This window comes from Leptodactylus fuscus, chromosome 8, assembly GCF_031893055.1.
Source record: "Leptodactylus fuscus isolate aLepFus1 chromosome 8, aLepFus1.hap2, whole genome shotgun sequence".
In the NCBI taxonomy this organism is placed as follows: Eukaryota; Metazoa; Chordata; class Amphibia; order Anura; family Leptodactylidae; genus Leptodactylus; species Leptodactylus fuscus.
This window is the reverse complement of record NC_134272.1, coordinates 95,050,031-95,063,987: the sequence shown is the minus strand read 5'-3', so window position 1 is coordinate 95,063,987 and position 13,957 is coordinate 95,050,031. Positions and strand designations below refer to the sequence as shown.

Below are 13,957 nucleotides of genomic sequence, written 5' to 3'. Positions count from 1 at the left end.
CCTTGTGTGCAGGTCCTCCTGTCTCCTCGCGGTCCCTCCTTTTGTGCAGGCCCCCCTGTCTCCTCATGGTCCCTCCTTGTGTGCAGGTCCTCCTGTCTCCTCATGGTCCCTCCTTGTGTGCAGGTCCTCCTGTCTCCTTGTGGTCCCTCCTTGTGTGCAGGTCCTCCTGTCTCCTCGCGGTCCCTCCTTGTTTCTGGGTCCCCCTTTCTCCTTGTGGTCCCTCCTTGTTTCTGGGTCCTCCTGTCTCCTCGCGGTCCCTCCTTGTGTGCAGGTCCTCCTGTCTCCTCGCGGTCCCTCCTTGTGTGCGCCCCCCTGTCTCCTCGTGGTCCCTCCTTGTGTGCAGGCCCCCCTGTCTCCTCGCGGTCCCTCCTTGTTTCTGGGTCCTCCTGTCTCCTCGCGGTCCCTCCTTGTGTGCGCCCCCCTGTCTCCTCGCGGTCCCTCCTTGTGTGCGCCCCCCTGTCTCCTCGCGGTCCCTCCTTGTGTGCAGGTCCTCCTGTCTCCTCGCGGTCCCTCCTTGTGTGCAGGCCCCCCTGTCTCCTCGCGGTCCCTCCTTGTGTGCAGTTCCTCCTGTCTCCTCGCGGTCCCTCCTTGTTTCTGGGTCCTCCTGTCTCCTCGTGGTCCCTCCTTGTGTGCAGGTCCTCCTGTCTCCTCGCGGTCCCTCCTTGTGTGCGCCCCCCTGTCTCCTCGCGGTCCCTCCTTGTGTGCGCCCCCCTGTCTCCTCGTGGTCCCTCCTTGTGTGCTCCCCCCTGTCTCCTCGCGGTCCCTCCTTGTGTGCGCCCCCCTGTCTCCTCGTGGTCCCTCCTTGTGTGCGCCCCCCTGTCTCCTCGCGGTCCCTCCTTGTGTGCAGGTCCTCCTGTCTCCTCGCGGTCCCTCCTTGTGTGCAGGTCCTCCTGTCTCCTCGCGGTCCCTCCTTGTGTGCGCCCCCCTGTCTCCTCGTGGTCCCTCCTTGTGTGCGCCCCCCTGTCTCCTCGCGGTCCCTCCTTGTGTGCAGGTCCTCCTGTCTCCTTGTGGTCCCTCCTTGTGTGCAGGTCCTCCTGTCTCCTCGCGGTCCCTCCTTGTTTCTGGGTCCTCCTGTCTCCTCGTGGTCCCTCCTTGTGTGCAGGTCCTCCTGTCTCCTCGCGGTCCCTCCTTGTGTGCAGGTCCTCCTGTCTCCTCGCGGTCCCTCCTTGTGTGCGCCCCCCTGTCTCCTTGTGGTCCCTCCTTGTTTCTGGGTCCTCCTGTCTCCTCGTGGTCCCTCCTTGTGTGCAGGTCCTCCTGTCTCCTCGCGGTCCCTCCTTGTGTGCGCCCCCCTGTCTCCTCGTGGTCCCTCCTTGTGTGCAGGTCCTCCTGTCTCCTCGTGGTCCCTCCTTGTGTGCAGGTCCTCCTGTCTCCTCGTGGTCCCTCCTTGTGTGCAGGTCCTCCTGTCTCCTCGCGGTCCCTCCTTGTGTGCGCCCCCCTGTCTCCTCGTGGTCCCTCCTTGTGTGCAGGTCCTCCTGTCTCCTCGCGGTCCCTCCTTGTGTGCGCCCCCCTGTCTCCTCGCGGTCCCTCCTTGTGTGCAGGCCCCCCTGTCTCCTTGTGGTCCCTCCTTGTGTGCAGGCCCCCCTGTCTCCTTGTGGTCCCTCCTTGTTTCTGGGTCCTCCTGTCTCCTCGTGGTCCCTCCTTGTGTGCAGGCCCCCCTGTCTCCTTGTGGTCCCTCCTTGTTTCTGGGTCCTCCTGTCTCCTCGTGGTCCCTCCTTGTGTGCAGGTCCTCCTGTCTCCTCGCGGTCCCTCATTGTGTGCAGGCCCCCCTGTCTCCTTGTGGTCCCTCCTTGTTTCTGGGTCCTCCTGTCTCCTCGCGGTCCCTCATTGTGTGCAGGTCCTCCTGTCTCCTCGCGGTCCCTCCTTGTGTGCAGGTCCTCCTGTCTCCTCGCGGTCCCTCCTTGTGTGCGCCCCCCTGTCTCCTCGTGGTCCCTCCTTGTGTGCAGGCCCCCCTGTCTCCTCGCGGTCCCTCCTTGTTTCTGGGTCCTCCTGTCTCCTCGCGGTCCCTCCTTGTGTGCAGGCCCCCCTGTCTCCTTGTGGTCCCTCCTTGTTTCTGGGTCCTCCTGTCTCCTCGTGGTCCCTCCTTGTGTGCAGGTCCTCCTGTCTCCTCGCGGTCCCTCCTTGTGTGCAGGTCCTCCTGTCTCCTCGCGGTCCCTCCTTGTGTGCGCCCCCCTGTCTCCTCGTGGTCCCTCCTTGTGTGCAGGTCCTCCTGTCTCCTCGTGGTCCCTCCTTGTGTGCAGGTCCTCCTGTCTCCTCGCGGTCCCTCCTTGTGTGCGCCCCCCTGTCTCCTCGTGGTCCCTCCTTGTGTGCAGGTCCTCCTGTCTCCTCGCGGTCCCTCCTTGTGTGCGCCCCCCTGTCTCCTCGCGGTCCCTCCTTGTGTGCAGGCCCCCCTGTCTCCTTGTGGTCCCTCCTTGTGTGCAGGCCCCCCTGTCTCCTTGTGGTCCCTCCTTGTGTGCAGGCCCCCCTGTCTCCTTGTGGTCCCTCCTTGTTTCTGGGTCCTCCTGTCTCCTCGTGGTCCCTCCTTGTGTGCAGGTCCTCCTGTCTCCTCGCGGTCCCTCATTGTGTGCAGGCCCCCCTGTCTCCTTGTGGTCCCTCCTTGTTTCTGGGTCCTCCTGTCTCCTCGCGGTCCCTCATTGTGTGCAGGTCCTCCTGTCTCCTCGCGGTCCCTCCTTGTGTGCGCCCCCCTGTCTCCTCGCGGTCCCTCCTTTTGTGCAGGCCCCCCTGTCTCCTCGCGGTCCCTCATTGTGTGCAGGTCCTCCTGTCTCCTCGCGGTCCCTCATTGTGTGCGGGCCTCCCCCCCGTTTGCTCGCACTCCCCTCTGTGTATATGGGCCTGTTATATACTGTGAGTATTAGTAGTCTATATGAGAGTGTTCCTGACTGTGGCCCTGTATACCTGACACCTACATGAATGCGATCCCTGCACGCTCCGGTTGCTCGCTATACCTTGCGCACTGCTCATGTCTCGTACCCAGTATTACAGACTGTAATGTCCATGTATGTGGCCGCGCACTCTTCTGTCTGACTCTCTGATTTCTCTCATTTTAGGCCGCGCAGATCGTCCTCATCTCCCTGTTTGAGTTGAATACCCCGGAGTTCACCATGTTACTGGGAGCATTGCCGAAAACATTCCAGGACGGCGCAACAAAACTACTGCACAACCATCTGAAGAACTCCAGCAACAGCAGCATGGTAGGAGCGCAGCAGCGGATGGCGCCACCTCTGTTCTGTAGTAGTGGTGCAGGGTTTAGCTGCCAGGTCTCCAGTGTTTGCTGGTAATGAGTTCTCAGTTTTCTCAGCAGCCCTGTAATTTAGGTGACAATACTGCGATGTCTCTGATCCTGAGCGTGTAACCGCTCCAGATATATCTCAGACCTGCGCCCCGGACCGCTCTTACGTTTACTCCTCCTGTTAGTTGTCCGCTTCTTCAGCTCCTCTAAGGCTGAGGCCGCTCATCACATCAATGTGGTGAAGGCGAGTACATTGGTCTCTGCAGTGTCGTTAGTAGATTTGATCCGTTAGGTTGGGAATTGCTAATTAAACCGTTACAAAAATAACAAAACCTCCGATGTAAGAAGAAAACTTCTGGCTGAAAGCCTCACTAACCCCCCACTAAGAAAGCAGGTGCAGAGACCCCCCCCATCCCATAAACAGGAGGTCGTATCCGTCTAGACAGACTTTGTGTTATGCCCTTTGTCCTGACCGTTACAATGTATCAGTGCAGGTAAAATAGAACCGTCCTATAAGTCCAGGCCTGTATCCGCCTGAGCTGTGACATCCGTCAGGTGTTGATGGGTATTTAACCCCTTAATGGGGCTTCTGATGAGACCTCTTTGCCCCTCCCTACATGACACATCAGATGATAACTATAATCTCTTTCTGCTTTCAGGGCTCCCCGAGCAATACAATGGGCCGGACCCCCTCCCGACATTCAAGCAGCCGGTCCAGTCCTTTAACGTCTCCAACCAACTGTTCTCATGGAGGTCTCTCCCCAAGGTAAAGATGTGTCCGTCCCCCCCCCCCCCCCCCATGTATGACCTGTAATACTCTCATCTGGCCACAGCTTTCCTGCTCATGGTGTGTCAGTAGTAGAGGAGTCCTGCGCTCCTCACCCATCACTTGTCTCTAGGCTCCATGTGCTCAGGGTCTGCACATTAGGGACACGAATCTTTGGTGCCACTGTCTTGCTTGGCCACTTGCTGGCGAGTCTTCGCTATGGCTTCAGTTTCTACACTGTTTCTGAGCCAGGGGTGAACAGGGCTGCCTATGGGGTCCGGGGATTCCTCTGTCCATTCTCAGGGGGCTATAGGAGGACTTGCTTTGTGCCTACTGACCATATATTGGAGGACAACACTCATCGCGGTGCAGGCATTATTACTGGGTGTTATAATGTTCGGACAATTTACTTTCTTGCACTCAGACATGGAGAGATCCTGAACGTTCTGCACTTCACGCTCTGTAGAGATCGGTCACATCTTGTGGATCTGACAGATATTTGATGTCGCTATAACCTGTATCAGACATTGCATGAACCTGCAGCATTGTACCTCCCCTCTCTCTTCCTATCGTCCTCACGTTGCATCCGGCTGTGGGGTCGGAGTACTGACAGACTCTCCAGGCCTCCTCCATCGCTGTCTAACCCCATTATGTGTCTCACAAGTCGTCCGGGCGCTCTGCAGCCTGCTCAGTGCTACATGTGATTCCTCCATATTCACTCGGTGACCTCTTCCATCTCATGTCACATTTCTTATTACCGCCACTTGTGGCCTTGTATTACTCTGTATATCAGGACGTCCTTGCCTCCGTATATACCCACAGCCTCCATCACATCATCCTGGGAGGTTTCTCCCATCCAGTTGCTTTCCTTTCCTCGTCTGTCTGTTCTGTGTGTGGGATGATTTGGTTTGGTTGGATTATATGGATGATACGCAGGATGAGATGTGATGTGTAGTCCATGTGTACAGGGAGGAGCCGCTCTTCCATCATGGCTTCACTACTGGTTTCCTAGATGGAGGTTGGGGCTCATTCTCCTGTAGATGTGAATTAATCTCCTCATACGTTCCCATCTCTCTGTGTTTTGCTTTCTTTATTGCATCGTGTTGTTCCTGCTCTGCGGTGAGCGGATTCTGCACTCACATTTCTACTATCATCAGATGCAATAATATTCGGACCCCCTTCTTCTGTGGGTGCGCCTGCACGGCATTGCTCACTGTCTCCGCCATCATCAGTACATGAAGCCCCCCCCCCCCCTGTATTGGCTGACTACAGCTTGTGCTGCACCTTCCATGTAACCCCTTCATGGCATTCATCACTCATTGTAGGGGCAACACGGTGGCTCAGTGGTTAGCACTGTAGCCTTGCAGCACTGGAGTCCTGGGTTCGAATCCTGCCAGGAACAACATCTGCAAGGAGTTTGTATGTTCTCCCCGTGTTTGCATGGATTTCTTCCCATTCTACAAAGACATACTTAAATGGGAAAAAAATGTACATTGTGATCCCTATATATAATATATATATATATATATGTATGTATACACACAGTATAAGTATATATATCCCTATAAGGGCTCACAATTTTCATAGAAAAAATAAAAAAAAAAATAGTTTTTCCAGTGTTGTTTCTTAGGACCTGCGATCGCCGGCGCCTTCCTCTTCTGGAGCAGCATGTGCATGTTGTGTGTGAGCCGCCATATTGGAGGGATTGGGATCAGATTTACGGCTTGACACCAGACCTCCAGTTGCCGCTCCGCTGCGGTCCTGGTTTTCCGGCGCTAGTTATCGGACCGAGCGGCGCCGGGCTTTGTCCCTCATCCCATGACGCTTTCATCTGCTTGGTTTCATTGCTGATTTCTTCGCATGTGACACGTTCCGGCTCCTCATTGAGCTTTCTGGTATTTTCTCTCTTCTGCAGTTTGCTGGATTATGACACTGAAAACCTGAATTCTGATGAAATCTACAGCTCCCTCCGCGGGGTCACCGAGGCCATCGAGAAATTCAGCTTCCGCAGCCAAGAAGATCTCAATGAGCCAGTGAAGAGGGATCCAAGGAAAGATGGTGATCTGGTAAGATCTGGGTGAGGAGAATGTGATGTGAAGAGCGAGGCCTTGTAGATTGATCACAGTGTATTACTGATCGCTGTGTCTGGGCACTAGTGATGGCTCCTGGTTACCGTAGACTTGCATCAATGGTAAAAGCTAAACCACGACTTTGTGCAGTCCATGAGTGATCCTGCAATCTGCAGAGTAATCATTGTGACCCTAAAGGGGTCTCCCGTCTGAAGGGTGTGCACTTGGTTAGACCAGGAGTGAAAGCAATTCTGACTCTTTGTCCTTTCTCCAAGGTCTCCAGGGAGGCAGGAATGGCGTCTCCGGTCAGCGACCTCCGTGGTGGCTCTGACATGGTGGAAGGTGGCCGAATGGCGCTCGATAACAAGACTTCATTACTGAACACTCAGCCTCCTCGAGCGTTTACTGGGCCACGTGGGCGAGACTACAGCCCGTATCCGTACTCCGACTCCATCAACAGTTACGACAAGACCGCTCTGAAGGAAGCCGTGTTTGATGACGACATGGACCAGCTGCGCGATGGTTCGTTGCCTTCACTATTTCATGGACTGGCTTCAGTTTTCTGTCAGTACTCGGCTCCCCCTCACTATTTCCGTTTATCTCTGCAGTTCCTATCGATCACTCAGACTTAGTCGCCGACCTGTTAAAGGAACTGTCCAATCACAATGAACGGGTGGAGGAGAGGAAAGGAGCCTTGTGCGAGCTGCTGAAGATCACACGAGAGGACAACCTGGGGGTCTGGGAAGAGCATTTCAAGACCATCCTCCTCCTCCTCCTGGAGACTCTGGGAGACAAAGATGTAAGAGCTGGAAAGCAGATGATATCGGTATCAGCCACGTGTATGGGGCTGTAACACAACCAATCTCACAGACCCATGGACTGAGCTGCTGTAAAACGGGTATCGGATGTCGTCCATATTGTGCAGGCCGGACACTGCCCCGTGTATGGGGCTGTATAGATGAATGGCTATATATGCTGATCCATAGCGTACAGGCCAATACTAGGGTCTTCTGTAGAGATGAGCGAGATCAGCCGATCCGAACAGCACGCACGCATTGAAATGAATGGATGCAGCTGGTACTTCCGCTTTGACGCCGGCTGACCACTTAATGCCCCGCGTGCCGGCTACGTCCATTCATTTCAATGCGTGCGTGCTGTTCGGATCGGCTGATCCGAACAGTACTCACTCATCTCTAGTCTTCTTTCTGCAGTGAGAGCAATGTGCACATGAGACCAGGCCTGAAGTGTCGGCCATTTTACTACGACTTTGGGTCAGTGTTTCACCCGTGTAATGTGTCCAGCCCTGTGTGACCAGGACACGGTCAGGACACATCGCACCCTCCATATGTAAGGACAGGACAAGTCTCCATTCTCTGACTGCAAGCGGTGGAGAGTGAGCAGGATTTAGATTGGGGATTTTCCGTGACCTCTGGTTGTAGATTTGTTTGTGGGGGAGGGGGGGTTGTGCTTTTCGGGTTTTGTCGTCTTTTTCTCACAGATTTTCTTCATTTCTCAGCATGCGATTCGAGCGTTGGCGTTGAGAGTTCTCCGAGAAATCCTGAGGAACCAACCGGCGAGGTTCAAGAACTACGCAGAGCTGACGATCATGAAGACGCTGGAGGCGCACAAGGATTCTCACAAGGAGGTAACACCAGAGCAGTGTATGGCGGAAGACACGTCCTATAGCGGCTGCAGAGTCTCCAGCTCATCAGTCCAGTCGGAGAAATGTCTTTCTTGTTTGCAAACTTTATATTTCTATTAGTCGCCATTACCTGCTTATAGTCCTGACTAGTCCTCCGTATACGCTTATAGTCCTGACTAGTCCTCCGTATACACTTATAGTCCTGACTAGTCCTCCGTATACACTTATAGTCCTGACTAGTCCTCCGTATACGCTTATAGTCCTGACTAGTCCTCCGTATACGCTTATAGTCCTGACTAGTCCTCCGTATACACTTATAGTCCTGACTAGTCCTCCGTATACACTTATAGTCCTGACTAGTCCTCCGTATACGCTTATAGTCCTGACTAGTCCTCCGTATACGCTTATAGTCCTGACTAGTCCTCCGTATACGCTTATAGTCCTGACTAGTCCTCCGTATACGCTTATAGTCCTGACTAGTCTTCCGTATACGCTTATAGTCCTGACTAGTCCTCCGTATACGCTTATAGTCCTGACTAGTCCTCCGTATACGCTTATAGTCCTGACTAGTCCTCCGTATACGCTTATAGTCCTGACTAGTCCTCCGTATACACTTATAGTCCTGACTAGTCCTCCGTATACACTTATAGTCCTGACTAGTCCTCCGTATACACTTATAGTCCTGACTAGTCCTCCGTATACGCTTATAGTCCTGACTAGTCCTCCGTATACACTTATAGTCCTGACTAGTCCTCCGTATACGCTTATAGTCCTGACTAGTCCTCCGTATACACTTATAGTCCTGACTAGTCCTCCGTATACGCTTATAGTCCTGACTAGTCCTCCGTATACACTTATAGTCCTGACTAGTCCTCCGTATACACTTATAGTCCTGACTAGTCCTCCGTATACACTTATAGTCCTGACTAGTCCTCCTTATACACTTATAGTCCTGACTAGTCCTCCGTATACACTTATAGTCCTGACTAGTCCTCCGTATACACTTATAGTCCTGACTAGTCCTCCGTATACACTTATATTCCTGACTAGTCCTCCGTATACACTTATAGTCCTGACTAGTCCTCCGTATACACTTATAGCCCTGACGCTGATCGCTGTGACCTACACGGATGCCTTGTAACGCCCCCTTCAGCTGTATGAGCGGGCCTAGGCCATATTTGGTTTATTTGCTATTGAAGATCCCGACAATGGTGAGAAATTGAATCTCTAGATAATATGGCCGTGCCTTTGTTCTCCTTCGTTACATAAGACTGGACTGGCCCTTTAAGTATCTGCACCCCTAGTGATGACGTTGCGGCGTCCATTCCTCCGTGTGTGGCCCGATCTCCTGGGATCTGCCGCAGATTCTGATCTTTTCCTTGTGGCTCTTGCTGTGGACACGTCTGACGCTCTTGGCTTTGGTCTCACAGGTATAAATGGAGCGTTGCAGGTGAACAGTCCGAGGTTTGTTAGATTTGCTGATAAGCTTCCAGGAGACATTGTGTTCTTGGTGTTCACTCGTCTGACTATTTGACTCCTGGCCAGGGCTGCGTTCCTAGTAAAACTGACTCGGTGCCATCCTGGGCTGTCGCTGCTCAGACGTGAGCCGAGTGTTATATGGCGGCTCACTGCCGAGGAGATGTGACTGTGACACCAGGGACACGTTCTTCCACAACCATAATACAAATTGTCTCCTTTAAAACCAGCGTGTTTCGGGGTGCAGGGGGGACCCCTGTGTGAGGCTGCGGAGACCCCATCTATAGCGGATTCGCCACCGGTTTCCTATCCCGTGGTCTTTGGTTCCCTCCTCTCTGCTCCATCAGGTTGAGACGTGTCGGACTCTTCCCGGAGACGAATATTCTGAGGACGGTGATGTCTCCGCCATTGTAGAGAACATTCAGAGCTATCCTGCCATCTTGTGCGCCTCACCTTCCCGTATGATTGACAGCAGTTGTACCGCGTTGCGCTGGCCCCGTACGCCATGTTATGAGTCGTAGCTCCTCCTCCTCGCATTCTAGTGATCGGAGTTACTCATTAATGTTTTACTCAAGTTTAGAGCTGAAAAAACTAATGAAGCCTGAAGTAATGAGATTGTGAGTTCCTGTTCCATCGAGCGCGGTGTCCCCATTACGTGTATATATGTGGCGTATGTTGTCGGGTATATGGAGCTCGTCTATATCTCATGTTCCGCGCTGCAGACACACGTTACATTTTTAGTCGATGTTATTTGTGATGTGAGATCTCAGAGTTTATAAATCAGACTTTTACTTTGTGTCCATGACCCGGCAGCGATAAAGTGCGGCTCGTCCAGGTGAAGTTGTGGCCGTGCGGGTTAATATTTACTGCTAGATTCCTGTGCACGCAACCACCGAGACTAATGAGCGAGAGCCGCTGCAGAATATATTACCCTCTGGCTGCAACCTGCTCCTTGTACAGCGCAACGTCCATCTTCTAGATAGTCCGGGGCACTGCAGGAGGGAGGCTGAAGGACGGCAACGTCACCACCATGTTGTCTCTAAAGATGCCGACAGGAGAGATCAGTCCTGGCAGATCCCATTCTAATGTTCTGTTGATCTGGCAGTAGTCTGTTGCCCGTCTCACGCCACTTTATTAGTGAGGTCTAGGGGGGGTAATATATGGCGACCTTTCCTAGGAAGCAGATTACTGCCGACACCCCACACCCGCCTCCTAGTAATAAGTTTCTCCCATCGCTCCTCTGTGCACAGAACGTTCTCGCCCACACATCTTTTCCCTTCTGCTATACAGACTTTCTGCTCCCGAATCCTTAGATGACCCTCGCACCACTGCCAGCACCTGCAGCCTCGGGGCGTTCACTCATCCCAGATCCTCCCAATGCAGCAAAAATCTGAGTGAGAAACCTCCAGCGTTGTGATATGAGGCAATTCCTTGTATACCGCCATGGCCCTGGTGGAAATGTCACCTTCAGCCCCTTATAGCTTATAAGGAGACGGTAACCTGGTGTCCATAGAGCCAGGCGAAGACTCCAGCCAAGTGTCAGCTCCATCCTCTTGTGTATTGTGGTCGCAGCTCATTGCCTATGGCCGCATGTACTCGCATGTACTATAACTCATCTGAGAATACAACCAGACTTCTCTTCAGTATCTTGCAGATGTTATGCGGTTGTCACTATTTGTTCCAGTGCAGATTGTTGTGTGTATTTCAGGTTGTCAGAGCAGCAGAAGAAGCCGCCTCCACCCTGGCCAGCTCTATACACCCGGAGCAGTGCATCAAGGTCCTATGTCCCATCATCCAGACGGCCGACTATCCCATCAACCTCGCCGCCATCAAAATGCAGACTAAAGTCATTGAGCGGATTTCCAAGGAGTCCCTGCACCAGATCCTGCAGGATATCATCCCCGGCTTATTACAGGTGACCTTATGTCTGATACACGTCATATTCCAGGTGACCCCTCCTGTGTTGTAGTGTCCTTTACACGTCATATTCCAGGTGACCCCTCCTGTGTTGTAGTGTCCTTTACACGTCATATTACAGGTGACCCCACCGCCCCCTCCTGTGTTGTAGTCTCCTGAAGATGATCTCGCAGGTTTCCAGTTGCTATCGCTGGTTCTTTGCTTTCCTGTTATTTTTGCCTTGTTCTTACTGTTTTTTCTTCTCCCCGCAGGGCTATGACAATACGGAGAGCAGCGTCCGTAAAGCGAGCGTCTTCTGTCTGGTAGCTATTTATTCTGTGATTGGAGAAGAACTCAAACCTTATCTTGCACAACTCACAGGCAGTAAGGTAAGATGGGCGCCCCAGGGACACCCCAATATGCGATCAGTGGTTTCCATGCCCCGTCTTTACATGTCAGACTCAGATGGATTGTGGAGAATCTGGTTTTCTATTTGCCGCCATGTTTGTTCTGTGACTGTTTAGTAACAAGTGAAGTGAATAATGCCGACGTAGGGATTATACGACACTGAGAGATGAGTAAGATGGCGGCCCCGGTGGTCTGCATGGTTACTCAGAGATGAGAAGGTCTTCAGTGTGACCTGTAATGGCTGCCGGTCACTTCTGTATATTTACTGTCTGGTATTTTGGGGCATTGACTTTTTTCTTTTGTCTTCTGCAGATGAAACTTCTAAATTTGTACATTAAAAGGGCGCAGACCACGAACAGCAACAGCAGCTCGTCCTCCGACGTCTCCACACACAGTTAGTGGCCTCATTCTGTCCCGGGCAGCTTCTAGAAAGTAGCGGCAGAGAGTTCGCCAGCTCCTCCCGTACGCAGGACGCGTCTGATGGCGGCCGCCGCGATTAACACTAATAGAACTGACCACTTCACCACTGGAGAGGCCGGCGAGGCTCCAGCGATGTCCAGAACATGGCGATTCTCAGATGTTGAAATTTCCTAAAACAAACAAACCAAACTAACTGCCCCAGTCCAGAAGGAAGAAGGACGCCGACGCCGCCAGCCGCGCCTCCTCGCCAGAGTTGTTGCAATCAGTATTTTATTTAACTAAAATGTATGTGAATGTAGAGATCTCCGACCCAGCGATGAAATAATTCCCGTAAGGAAGACGGCCGCTGGCTTTACATGTTCAGGCGCCGCTGGTTTTGCCGTCTTGGCTTCTCTCTCCTGATTTTGGTTCTTTTTGTGTTTTTTTTTTTTTCCTTCCTTTTTTGCTGTTTTATTTTGTAAATATTCAGCGCGCTCCTTTTAGTGCGGCCGGCGACGTCCCCCCCCCCCCCCCCGGAGGGAGCTGGTTACACAGTGTTCGGCTAAACACATTAAACAGTTTCACATTCAGTGAGTGGACGAAGCTTATTTACCCGTCCCTGTTCTCCTTCCCACAATCCTCGGCGGTTTTCCCGCCATCTTATCTGCACTGTAGCATTTGGATGGAGTTCAGCAGCGAAGGAGCCATTCTGTTATTTCGGTAACACGTCTGTGCCCGGCGCCGACAGCGGCAAAAGCTTTTAAACTTTATTTTTTAACCTGATGAGATTGGTGGTGATGAGAACGGTCAGGAAGGTTGTACAGAGCGAAGCTGCAGGTTCTGGAGGACGCACCGGCTCCTTCCTGTTGAAGGGTTAAAAGACCTCGTTGTTGTTTTAAGTCTTAGTCTCCTGTGTAAGCCCCCCGAGGGCCCCGATGGTGCAGAAGATGGCGGTGGCGGCTTCAGTGTAGGATCTCCTGGGCCGCCATCTTGGGCATCCGGTTTTCCATCACACTAGGGGATTGTTGAGTCTTTGTTACTTTGATTTATTTATAAGATATTTAATCACCGTGTATATAGATCGCTCCTCATTTCTGATGTGAGACTGAGAGCCGCCTGCCCTGTGTGTATGACGCTGTAATGGACGGTGCAGATCAGTGTATATGTATCCTCATAGCCTGTTGTTATGGCCGGTGCCCCCTCCGCAGCGCAGGCGGGGCGCACCTCGGTAGTCATTCAGTTTTGGAGTGCAATGCTTGATCCTTATTGACTGTTAAGGTGTAAATGTGGCGGCTGCGCCCTCGGCTGTCGCTCCTGCGTACTTGTCAGAAGTGGCTATTGGTCTAATGAATTAAACGATACTGTAAGGATTTCTTTTTCTTTTCTGGCCTCTTGTTTTTCCACAGATAACGCCTTGTCCGTTCCGCCGCCCTGTGTGACCAGCGCAGGTCTGAGAGCCGGGAGCCCGAGCGATTAGAATAAACTTCCCATAAGAACGAAGCAGCTTTAATACCAAATCCCACCTTGCCGTCCCTTAGTATTGCGGAGTAGTCGCGGCATGTGCCCAGCTCACGGTCAGAGAGCGACGCTCTGGATGTTGCCTATCACCATCGCATCCCATCCTGTGTATTCTGTACAGATCTCCGAGACATTCTGTCCCTGGCGGGGTCACCACTGCAGCGGGTGGGGGAGGCTCCAGCACCACATGGGTTAACGTGCATGGATTATATCTGGATTGTTCACTTCCCCGTCTATCATGACAATTGTACAGACATTTTTTTTTTCCCAGTTTTTTTTTTTCTTTTGTTGCATTAACCTGTATGTGATAGAATTTGCTAAAAAAGAAAACGAGAAGAAAAGAAAAAAAATCCTGAGTTTGCTTTAGAATAAATTCAATTTATGTTTCATGTGGATTCTTCATTCACCTCGCGCATCCCGTCTATTACACGGCATCTTGTTAGAATATAAAGTGCTCATCGAATACAGATCAGCTGGGAAGTGCACTGGGGGCGGGGCCTGACGCTCTAGTCCGCCATTAGCATTGCTGCCCCTGTCTATATCTTAACGGTCTCCAA

General features: G+C 52.5%; 1 protein-coding gene across 1 annotated transcript in view; it reads left to right on the top strand.

Annotated features, from left to right (window-relative positions):
• CLASP1 (cytoplasmic linker associated protein 1) overlaps positions 1–13,787 on the top strand; it is a 123,175-nt gene extending 109,388 nt beyond the window's left edge. The window contains exons 32-40 of the mRNA XM_075284706.1: positions 3,045–3,188; positions 3,886–3,992; positions 5,908–6,058; positions 6,337–6,583; positions 6,670–6,860; positions 7,578–7,706; positions 10,888–11,094; positions 11,348–11,464; positions 11,796–13,787. Of these exons, the coding sequence (XP_075140807.1) occupies positions 3,045–3,188; positions 3,886–3,992; positions 5,908–6,058; positions 6,337–6,583; positions 6,670–6,860; positions 7,578–7,706; positions 10,888–11,094; positions 11,348–11,464; positions 11,796–11,882 (1,380 nt within the window). The 3' untranslated portion in view covers positions 11,883–13,787. The remainder of the gene's footprint in view (positions 1–3,044; positions 3,189–3,885; positions 3,993–5,907; positions 6,059–6,336; positions 6,584–6,669; positions 6,861–7,577; positions 7,707–10,887; positions 11,095–11,347; positions 11,465–11,795) is intronic.
• The last annotated feature ends 170 nt before the right edge of the window (positions 13,788–13,957 follow it).